A 12,298-nucleotide genomic window follows, 5' to 3' on the forward strand; every position below is an offset into this window, starting at 1 on the left:
GACCAGTACCAGCACCTTTTTTTTTTGTTTTAATTACATTGCTCTGTAAGGGTGATAGCTTATAGGAAGATTTGTTTGCTTGTGGTTAAATCTACGCTACCATGGGACTCTCTAAAGCTGAAACAACTTGTATGTTTTTCCACCAACAATTTATATCATTTCTGATGGGAAAGCATTTTCAGGTTAAATGTGCGCCACAGCACGCAACAAATTTCCCCATGTGCCATCACCAAGGTTAAGAAGACACAGGCACAGATAGTAAAACCAAATGCATAAGTCTCAGCATCTGAAAGAAAAAAAGCTTATTTATTACACTCATGAGACGATCCATGAATTGCCGGTTTTGTTTTTGAAACAACTGCCAAGCACAAAGGCGCATTTGAATGAAAAATTAAATTCACATTGTCTTGAGTTCCAAGGGGAGGTAAAAATCGATATGTAATGCATTTTTGTAAAGCTCTACTTTTATACAGCAGTTTGTTTTAGCACCTACCACAATAAAAAGGAATTGTTTTTTTCTGAATCATTTTATATACCAGCTGGTAAAACTAAGCTGTTCCAGTGTAACACCATCTCTGTATAACTAGATGCTTAAAGGTGGCCATACACGGGCTGATTCTAGCTGCTGATGTCAGTCCTTAAGACTGATTCAGCAGCTTATCTGCCTTTGTATGGGCATGAACGGCAGGCCTGCCCGACCAACATTCGGCCTGAAATCAGGCAGATCTCGATCGGGCAGGTTTGAGTTTTCCATCGAACTGGGGTCCCCGAACCAACAGCACCTATACCCGCTGTTCTAATTCGATTGGTTGGCCTCAGGGCCTTGCCAACGAGCGGCTCTTACCATGTATGGTCACCTTTATAAAGCATTTTTAAAAGACTTAAAGTAGTGCACTTGGTGATTCCAGATTTAGCATCAACTTACATTCCTTTTCTTAATATATTTGCTTTATATATATATATATATATATGGCAGCACTTTGCTGTGTTTTTTCCCTTCTTGTATATTTAACTTTGCAACTAAACACTTCTAATATATTCCAGTATACTTTACATATGATTTTATCCTACTTCCTTTTCCTAGCAAAACTTTAAATTCAAGGGTTAAACGAGACTAAAATCATTGAATGATTTCTGCACCAGATCATAAAACACAGAACTGTGACAGGGACAGCATGATATGCTGGGTATATTGTCTATAACAGTGACAATGAGGTCATGCACTGCAGGATCAGTAACACAAAAGTCTATTGTTTTCCAAACATATTGACAAGTGATACCATGGTCAACTTCACTATAATAATAAAGGAGATCTTTCAACAGCACCACAAATGTTTGCAGCTGTTGTTAGAATCAGATTTAAACACACAAAAATATGGCAGTATTTCCACGATCCTCCAGGCATTCGGGATATCAGTGCTGTGACATTTTTAGGAATTCTTCTGTGAAATTTTCATGATGACTGTCTTGACTTCAGTGTATTCATGCAGACCATATTCTCCCCTAAAGAAAATAATTAATTTAGCAAGCTGTGGCAATATGAGAATATCATATATTATAATATGCCTGTCTGTAAACAGGAACAAAAATTTCACCTTTCTTACTTAAGGGCTACTCATGCATAAATACAGAAACATATTCTTTTGCTTGGCCTCCTAGAGGAAGGAAGAAAAGTCTGCCCCATAGATGTAAGAAGTCTAGAACTCACCAGTAGAAAAAAAAAATGACCAGGCACCCAATAACTCTTACATTGATAGGTTTGATTAGAATAAAAAAAAAATATTTATAAATTAAATGTCCATAAAAGCCTAAAGGAGACTGTACCATACTCAATAATGACTTTGCTTTACCTAATGTATGTGCCACCCTTGTCTGTACTGGTGGTCCACTAGGAAAGTGTTTCTAATGTACAAAAGAACTGCACAGCCAAGCACTCAATGGATGTAAATAAACAAGACAGCTGGCTAGCAGGTATAAACACTCATATACTAATATAATAAGAAAGTGGAAAATTAGTGAAGGGCTGTATATGTCTACAGAAGAACCCCTCTTAAGAACAGTGTAATAAGAATTCTCATGTTACATATTTGTTGTTCCGAGCTTGCAATAGATATTTGATTGGATGAATACAATTAAAGATAAAGCTGATTGGTTTCTATAGTTGATTAAACCTAATGCAAATGTTGCACCTTAAATTATATTGCCCCCTAGTGCAAAGTTGCTGAAGTTTCTAACCAAGTCACTGTGACTAAACCGTTTGACTCACTTTGGGGTTAAGGTGGCCATACACAGGCTGGTAAAGGTGCTGACTTGGCCCCTCCAGTGCCACCTTATGGTCTGTCTGACCAAAATGTGGTTGGAAATTGGTAAGATATCTATTGAGCAGATTAGGAACTCCCACTAGGGAGGACTGCATCTGCATATAGATGCAGTCCTCTCCCAACACCTATCCCAAGGATACCATTAAGATCTGATCAATGACCCGAAGGACAAAAAAAATCAATCTGTCTGACTTGGCCTAGCATTTGGGTAGCCCGGTATGAAAAATATATGCTTTTTTGGTGACCTTGTCGAACAGGGGGATCTATAAATTTATGGGCAGCTTTAGTTGCATTTACTGTTTTGGTGGGTCTATATTCTGGGGCTAATGTTTTATAATTTGTTTATTGTGCTTTATATTGTTAGGCAATATAAATGTTCCAAGAAAAGAGGATGTGAACAAGATATTTTACAACAATATTCTTGTCATACCCTTTAAATTCCAAATTATGTTTCTACTGTAGATATCAGGAATTTACTTATCATCTTACTAATAAACCCAGTTATAACTGAATGAAATATTCGTATACGGCACTGGTGTATCTGTGTAGACTATGTACTTCAGTCAGTAAAACATGGTCATGCAAAGGTTCACAGATAAACATTAGTAATCCAGAAGCTTTCCTGCTATTATTTATGATTCAGATCTTCCATTAAGCCAAATAGTTTTAGCCCTAGTCTTGTGGCGTTTGGGTGACATTGACCATAATAAATCAGGGCCACTCATCTGGAGCGGTGACGTGACTGAAACCACTTCTAGGGAGGCACATTATCCCATTATATATCAGATGAAAATTCCTTTAACTTGGGGGCTTCTCCAGTATTCCTATTCTTAAGTAAAATGGCTGCGTGAGTCACAGCGGTTGTTGTTGTAAACAAAAGGAACCCATTAACCTTTTATTTATTAGCCTGGTTTATTTTATTAAGCACATAGAAAACATTTGTGTGGATCAAAACTGTTACTATTGACCACTGAAAAGTTTAATGTCAATGTAAAGTATAATGTAAGATTAATCACATAAAGTTATTTATTAAGGACAGAAATACAGCAACAAAGCAAAGCTTAGCTGGAGTTTCAGTTTAACTCTTGAAACATACAATGTAAAGGGCTGGGCCTAAAAATTCATAACACTATGTATGCCTTGTTCAGTTACATGGTAGTTTGCGGCCAATTGTGGCACTGAAAGGGTTAAATGCATAAAACCACATTTCTAGTTGTAATTGTTTTCCTGCAAATCTAAGGGCTCTTACGTACGGGCATTTTGTCCTGTGTTCCACAACAGGATAACACAGGATGAAAAGCAGCTTATTTTTTTGCATCGGACAGTACTCATTCAGGCACAAGTGCCAACTTAATGCTTTCCACCTGCTTTTGGCACTGGCATTCGCATGAGTGAGTACAAGCCAATCCAGAAGAATGTGCTGCGTTTCATCCCACGGCGATGATTCAACACTGGCTGTAGCACCAATGTATCTATAGAATTGCTTTGCTGCCACAAATCTATAGCGTTTTTAGTCTCTTCAGCCCTGTCAGTGAAAACGATGGCGAAAACCTGTGCATTCTCCAGGCGCTTTTCATATACAGTGTATCAGTATCTCCGTACTGCCTATCTCATAGAATAGATTCAGTTCACTTAAATGCATAATCAATATGCCCCTCAAAAACGGTTGCCAGGGATTTCGGGCTATTCAGGTCAAAACCCCCTGCCTGGTTTTCCAAATTAGGAAAACTGGGCAGGACTCACTGAGATTGACGTGGCTATAGGCAATTAGAGATTGTCGCCTCATAGCTCAGCCCAGTGACATCACTACCCTGCCTCTTACCTGTCCCCATGATGTCACAGCCCACCTCTTGCCCACCCCCCATGATGTCACCCCCCCGTCCTGCGAAAAAAGCCGGCAGACGTGGCAATTCTACCCTCAATTTTGCCTAGAAACTGCGAATCAGAGAAAGTGATTTGAAGCTATTGAAATTCTGTAAAGAACTGTTACTTTTGCAGTTGAATCGGACATACCAAACAAAAAACTTTCCAGTCAATTTACTTACATTTCACGGCCATTTCCGGACATCTTAAACCCGCCAAAAGGGCTTTGTGGCGACATTGCACTGTAGCAATTTATCCTAAAGTCAGACAGGACAAAATGTTACAAAATGCTTTCTGAATAATTTCTGTTTTGCATTTCAATGAGCCATTATAGTGCAAGTACAGCAGGACATCTGTATGAGTAGACAGGAAATGTAATAAAAAGCTCATTATTAGTAAATGTCACAATATAACTGCACAGCTCGGGAAAAGCTAATAATATTAAATGAAACATATTTAATGGGAAAATCCACCCAAACGCAACATAAGTTTTTGAAAAAGTAAACATAATTTCAAGGAACATCACTTCACTACATCAAATATGCAACCTTTAATAATATGGTTTGGAACAGTTCTCAGCCTGCATCCTCAAAATCCCACAATTCCCTGCACACATGATGTCATTGAGGAAAGGAACATCAGAGAGCGATGCATTGCAGGTTATGTAGCTCCTGCATGCTGTCTGTAAGCTGTGAAGAAGTTGCTGCAATTTGTAACATCAATGTTTTAGTCCCTCTTCCCCTGCCAGGATTTTAAATGATGCAGAAAGAGAAGAACTCTTTTGCAGCTGGATTTCAGCATATAAAAATGGTATTTATTCATACCTTTCAAAGGAATAGATTACAGTGATATGTATATTAGAGGTTTCTGTGCTGGGGCTCTTTGGGTTTGGAAAGCTGGAGTTCCCCTTTAATGATATGGGTTATCTATTATTAGTGATTCCCATGAATAAAGTCAAGATCTGAGAGATATGCTCTGATATATTATAATACTCTAGCATAATTTCATTGTCAACTTCTGTCGAGAGAATAAAAGGCAATCTGTACACGTAAACAACAGAAAACCCATAAACCATGGTAAATGAATTTGTCTGAAACTATGCAGCGTATTAGCCCTGAATCATGTTGGTGCATATGATCATATCCTGAGAGAGTAGATCACGCACCACTTTGCTAATAGAAGGATTATTATGAGGGGCTAGCAGGTGATTATGTATGTTTTATAACATATAAAAGAAAAACAAATAATATAAAACAACTTTACAGGAACAATGAAAACTAACACAATAAAAAAACTAGAACATAGAACCATAGATTCTATAAAAGGAGTTCAGGATTTTGGTATTTATAGAGTGACAACACATTTTATGTGTTTATTTTCATGATTTTCAGAGACTTTTTTTAATTCACATATGTCCTGGTTCATAAGGACTTTACAGTCTAGGGTCTATGTCACATCTACATGCAGATGGGTGAGAGCAGCAAAAGGAAAGCAATGAAGACATAAGGAGCACACAAAATCTTGCAGTACACAGGTTGGAATCAATGCTAGGTCCCCAAGCTCGCACTGTAAGCAACACTGCTAACCATTTGAATCACTGTAATTGAGCATAGAGGATAGATGTTTTTTTATACACAGTTTTTTCCCTCTAAACCTTAATATAGATCTATTTATTCTAACTGTAAGTTTAAATCAATAGCAGCTTGCTCGTATTTACAGTCACAATTACTTGGCTAAGAGATGTGTGCACAAATGTGATCCATTTAACCATGTTTTTCCTAATACACAGGAATAAAATGCATGCCTAAGTGTCCAAAAAGAACTATTTGTAATTTGGTGTTTGTTTTAAACAAATGCTTAGGGCATAGACTAATTATAAACCTGGGTAAACAAGTAGTGTTTGACTTTATATCACATAAATTAAACAGAACATGCCATTTATAATCACACATGGTTAAAGAGTTGTGAAATTATTTAAGGCAAATGTAAAGCTGTGTGTAAAATTAGAATATAAAAAGTGGCGTTCCATTAAATTAAAGCTTAATAAAACTGGTATTGGCGCCAGCATTTTGTGAAGCACTTTACAAGGCTTTTTATTCTAGAAAATATTTTGCCACTTAACTTTGTCCCATAGATATCAATGCATTTGGCTGGTGCCCCTAACCTTTTTTTTACCCATGGGCCATATTTCATAAAATCAGTTCATAAAAGGGGCCTATGCAATCCTATTAGGACAACCATGTCAGTGGCCCAATGTGGTCCTTGCAAGTCATAATAAATACAGGGCAGTAGTTGCCCACATCACCTCTTCAACAAGGAAAATGTTTGAATTGCAATTGTTATCCTGCTGTGTAGCCAGAAATGCCTACCCTATTTTAAATGTAGTTAATGAGATCCTAGCTGGCATAAAAGTTAAATACAGTTACACAGATGAAGGAAATTTAAAAGGAAAGGGTTAAAACTTGCCAAGGGGAAGAAATAACTCAAATGTTAATTACGTCAACTGGCAAGAAGACTTTTCATTCTTTGGATTTTTTAGCAAATAAACAAGAGCCTGTCACGCAGAGGCAGAGGTTGGAGATCTTTTAAATGGTTTTGAAAACAATAATAATTGTGCAGCTTCCTCATAGAATTACACACTGTAAAATACAAGAGAACATTTTTTGGACAAGTTTTAGAGATTGTACTGAGACTGTGGGGAGGTAGACGCATGTATAAGTGCCACAAGCATTATAACAGACTAAATAGATTAGTCTGTTATTATGCTGTGTAAAAAATGGAGACAAAATTTTCCACACATTGGCAGGCTTTGCAGATTAAAAAACTGCATCAGAGCAATTTACACGTTTTTTCTTCCACCAGAACTTATGTAAAATAGTGGCAAAAAATCTGGTGTTCGAACAGCCAGCGCCGGATTTGTGATACAGGCACCCCGAGGCCGCCCCCCCAACCTCCCCCTGTGCGCATGCGTGAATCGCCAACCCCCCCCCCTTGCAGCGAGCGCATGGCCCGAACCCCCGCGGCAGCGAGCGCAAGTGCGCATGCGCGTAAATTTCATCTCCCATACGGAGCAGTGGGGAGAGGCATGCCGCCCCTGAACTTCTGCCGCCCTAGGCCCGGGCCTTTGTGGTGGGCCTGCGAATAGCAACCTTCTTCAGTTATTTTACACAGTTTTTTACACAATTTTTTCGCTGAATTTCTCTTTACACAGCATAATAAATGGGTGGAGGTTGGCCACAGCTCTATTGAATGATGTTAAACCAGGTAAATGTCCTTGCCCCATTGTAACCAAGAATAGGACACGCCAAGATGCCAGCCACCGCAACAACGGTGGGCATGTAAAGTACAACCTGTTAAAGCATACCCCAAAGGGCAAGGACCAATTTAAAAAATACCCGCCCACAGCTGTGACAATGTACCCAAAGTATCAGTAACAAAATAGTCTAATAGAACAAGATTCATTTTACCATTGTGCGTGAAACAACATACTTGTACCATCCAACTAGAAACATAAAAAGAAAAAGGGGGTGGGTGGGTTGGAAAATCAGTCGCCATTTTGGGTGCCAGACATGCTGCCAGGTGCCCGTGATGGTGAAGGAAAAGGTGGATAAGACATTCCTCTTTTATATCCCATCCCTCCCATAGAGACAGCCAGCAGAGCTTACTGTTAAGCTTTGAGATGAAGACATCAAAACTGTCCACTTTAAAGGAGAACTAAACCCTAAAAACAAATATTGTTAGATACGCCATATTTTATAAACTGAGCTAAATACGTCAGCCTAAAGGATCAGCATCTCTATAACAGTAATAATCCGGGCTTGGAGCACAGGAGGTCCCCATCTTGGATTTTATTAGAAGTGTCAGTGACACTGCGCAGTGTGCTCTGGGCAGCTGTTGAGAAGTTAAGCTTAGGAATCATCATTAATCAACAAGCAGAAAATAAAGCTCATGCAGGGCCGAAACAAGTGGTAGGCAGAGGTGGCCAGCAAGGTTGCCTAGAGTGCCTGGCCGCCTTGACCTGCCCCTGGGTTCATGTCTCATAGAAGCTGATGCTACACTTTTAGTTCAGTCAAAATAAGTTTCTGTAAAAGAAAAAGGTCACTCTTTTGAGGACAGTAACGTGCATATTTTGGACCGAGAGGACAGATGGTTTGAAAGAGGTGTGAAAGAGGCCATTTATGCCAACCTGGAAAAACCATCCCTGAACAGAGGAGGGGGCCTGAGACACCGCTTGTCACCAACATACAATGGCGCGTTGACATCCTTACCCCGGCAGTTTCACAACAGTTCACACTTCCAGTCATGTACTTTGAAGGATTAACACCTTCATCAATGAGAATCTTGGTACCATTGTGATTGGATCATACCTTCTTACACCTGTCAGTTTCAGCTAACACCTAACTGAACAAGTTCAATGGAACCATTGTGATTGGATGTCTGTGACTCTACCACCATCAAGAGTTTAAATACCGGGGAATTCCCTACCAGTCATTTGAACTGAAGAAGCCACTCGGATGAGTGGTGAAACGTTTTCAAGAAAAACTCAGAAAAGTCCAGTTGTTTTAGACTTAATTCTACTAGATACTGTGTAAAAGAAGATTTAGTCCATGAAATCAGCCAGAAAAACAGTTTTAAAAGTCATATAAAAGCTACATATTTAACTGTAAAAGAAAGCCTTGGAAGTTTAACTTTCAACTCCTGTTACTGCAAGAGCCTTGGTAACCTTTTCCTTACTCGCATGTTCAGCCAAGTTCAGTTAAGCTCTAGGTGTACCTGCCAAGGTAAACTAAAGGTTTTTTTTCTTTTTGCCTTTAACACAGTAATTGCTCAGTTTATTGTTATAAATATTGTCACAAAGCTACACAAGCTGGGAAAACTCTGTTAAACTTGTGTGGAAATGCAGCTGACTGAATTCCAGATCTTTTGGGGGCAATGTGTCAATGATCTGATGTTTTATTAGAACTCAATAAAAAAAACTGGGGGACGTTGAACTAGAATGAACTTATAAAGAGAAATAATCAAAGAAATTCAAACGAGCTTCAACTACTGTCACACTGTGACACTTCCAGAAAGGAATTAGCTCTCAGGCCTTGGGCTCATTTTCTGGTTCCAACTAACATCTGAATATATATTTACTAAATTCCTACAGGCATGCATTTAGTGAGAGCTTTTTATGGAATTCCACTGCTCACACCATGGAACAACAGCATTTTTCAGTGCAAATCGTGTCAGCAAGATCTATTTACATGAAGCAGTAAGAAAAGTGTTTTCTTGAAGGTGAAGCATATGCAATACTCTGTAAATTGTACTTGCAGGGAGTAGTGTTATGTGTAAACATTAGTTCTAATGCTACAACACAAACTTTTATTTGATATTTCACAGCATTTTGGCAAGTCTAAAGGATTGCTTACAGGAGCTGATCCAAAATTTTTTAAAAAATATGAAAGGATCACAAAGCTAATATTTTTTCCCAATGCAAAGCACCCTGACCAAAGGCTTATGATACTATTGATGCTTAATACACAAAAACTCACCCATGTTCTGTTCATTCCTACTGGATTTTTAAAAGCGTATTTTTCAAATGGTGAGTTCTAACTTTTACCCATTGATAAAATCACATAGGAATGAACAGAATGTGGGTTAGTTATTATGGATTGAGCTCTAAACTTACATTTTGATAAATCTGCCATTTACTAACATACTAACAGGCAGATTTTTTTCCCCATTCTGCTTTTTTTCCGCACTAAAAAAATTTGCTATGTGCTATACTGCAACAATTCCAAATCTGACAATTCACCACCTTAAACATTTCGAGATCATATAGAAGTAAATGGCAGATATCCCTTCCCTGGAAGATATACAACTTCAATTATATAGGTAGTTTGCCTTAATTTATACATAGTATGAAGTAAGTGCTCATATTTATTTATTACATGTACATTTTTATAGTTATTCTATTGCTGCATTCTTGTATTTGCATGTTATGCCATTATGCCAGCTATACTCCTGTAACCTCATAATGCGATTTTTTTGTTTTAATTAATGCAATTGTTACATTTATGACTTTTATAGGGAATTTTATAATGGGGAAAAAGTCATAAATGAAGTTCTATAGCTGTATTGAACTTACCACACAGTTCCAGCCTGAAGAGCCGTAGACATTAATATTGCTTTGTCCATGTCTTTGGTGAAAACTCCTGCAGCTAATCCATAGTTTGTATTGTTAGCCCTTTTAATAACTTCATCAATTCTCTTAAACTTCAGGATTTGTTGCACAGGCCCAAAAATCTTGTTTATTTAAAAGAAAAAGAAAAAATATCTTATTATGACATTCAATATGTTTGAACACAACAATTGCACTCAGCAATAACCTAATTGCTAAACATGGAAAGCTATAGAAAGCACAGTTACATCAAAGGGACACTATAATGAATTGTGCTTAATATAGGTGAATGGTTAACTCTACATTAGATCTACATTAAACGTTGTTAAAGGTCACCCACTCTATCTAAAGTGCCATGACTTCATACTATAGACCTTTTTTCTGATAAGAAATGCCATTTCTGACTTCTTGTTAAGGTAATAGAGCAACTGGAAAATAAGTTTCAAATAATATCCATTCCACTCATAATATATCTAGTATGCAAATATATATATAAAAAAAATTAAAGGAGATCTACCAAGTGCTGATTGTGTGTAAGTGAACAGTTTTATGCTAATGGCAGAAGGGTTGTTTTCTCTGCTGACATATATACATCAGCGATCTGCTGCCTTTTCACATCTCCTACTCTTATATGTGTTCACTGACAGGCTTGGGATTGGCCTGTTAGCAAACTATATATGCCAGCTGAGAAAACGACCTACCTGCCATTGGCCTTAAAGCCAGACAATTGACATAACTTTGCAAATATTGGTGCCAGCAGTAAGTATGAACTTACATGGTTATATCTATTGTTCTGCTGAATGCAAGCTGCAAACAATAAAACTGTCTCAATCCAGTCTGGCTTTTTAGCTATGCAGGAGCCTTCAGGCACTTACAAAATGCCGTGTGTTCCTGCGCTGCAAACCCAATGTAAAATACCTGCTTTGTATGAATCTACAGTATATGCAATAAACATTCATAAATGAAATACAAAAGAATGCTTACTAACTGAGAATATATTTTAAAATACCTTTTATTAAATGTGAAATATAACAGTATTTACACTATCAGCGTATCCCAGATCCCCTTTAAACCTGCTCAGTGCTGAAATGTATTTAAGAAGAAGAAAATATGAGAGGAGCACATAAAATTTAACCCCACCTGCCAAGTGGATACTAAGTCAGAGGAACTAGAAAACAGAGTTCTCAAAATCCCTTTGATATAACATGGCTTTTATTACTTACTTATTCAAAGTAAGGCTAAATGGACACAAAGAAAATGGCAATACCAAATGCTACTAGCCCATGTATGACATAAAAGGCATCTGTCTGTCACTGCTTCCAAAGGGTAGATTTTGACTTGTCCATTTAGGAACAGGGAGATAGTTGGCACTAGAAAATGAGGTATTTGCCCTGCTGCACAGGGGACTGAAGGTAGTTATCCTTTTTTTTCAGGCAGCCCCGTAGCATGTGTGGCCCTATATTATAGATGGGAAGTATTCTTCTGGCAGTTCAGTGACTGATCTCTCTCTCTCTTTCATTGGATTCCACCTTCCAAGATGGTGGGTGCAGGATAGGGCCTGGGTGGAGGAAGGCCCAGAAGATGAAGACATTGCCAGGATAGTTAAGTAATAGCTCACTCCAGGAGTGAGAGATAGGATCAGGTTAGCTACTGAGCAGTCTGAAGCTCCACCAAGGAGTTAAGAGTAGGCATACAGAGTAGGGCTAGATGGTGTCCCATCTAAATGCCATTTGGAAGGCCTGATTCTTGAGGATAGGACACTACCAAGTTTACTATATCTACAGTTATATTATTATAAAACCCATGATGGGTAAAGCATGGTGCCAGAATGTTTGTGTGTAAGTAATTAGAGGATCTGTACAGAATTTAAATTGATGACTATTCTCCTGGAGATATTCTAGACTGGCACCTAACTTATTTGATCAACCTGAGGTTTGTTGTGTTGCAATAC

General features: G+C 38.1%; 1 protein-coding gene across 1 annotated transcript in view; it reads right to left on the reverse strand.

The window, feature by feature from the left end:
- Positions 1 to 285: 285 nt before the first annotated feature.
- Positions 286 to 12,298, reverse strand: part of aldh1a1 (aldehyde dehydrogenase 1 family member A1) — a 32,089-nt gene continuing 20,076 nt past the window's right edge. The window contains exons 11-13 of the mRNA NM_001032315.1: positions 10,315 to 10,472; positions 4,367 to 4,441; positions 286 to 1,503 (exon numbers count right to left, since the gene is read on the reverse strand). Of these exons, the coding sequence (NP_001027486.1) occupies positions 1,431 to 1,503; positions 4,367 to 4,441; positions 10,315 to 10,472 (306 nt within the window). The 3' untranslated portion in view covers positions 286 to 1,430. The remainder of the gene's footprint in view (positions 1,504 to 4,366; positions 4,442 to 10,314; positions 10,473 to 12,298) is intronic.

The sequence above is a fragment of the Xenopus tropicalis genome, chromosome 1 (assembly GCF_000004195.4).
Source record: "Xenopus tropicalis strain Nigerian chromosome 1, UCB_Xtro_10.0, whole genome shotgun sequence".
Classification (NCBI taxonomy): domain Eukaryota; kingdom Metazoa; phylum Chordata; class Amphibia; order Anura; family Pipidae; genus Xenopus; species Xenopus tropicalis.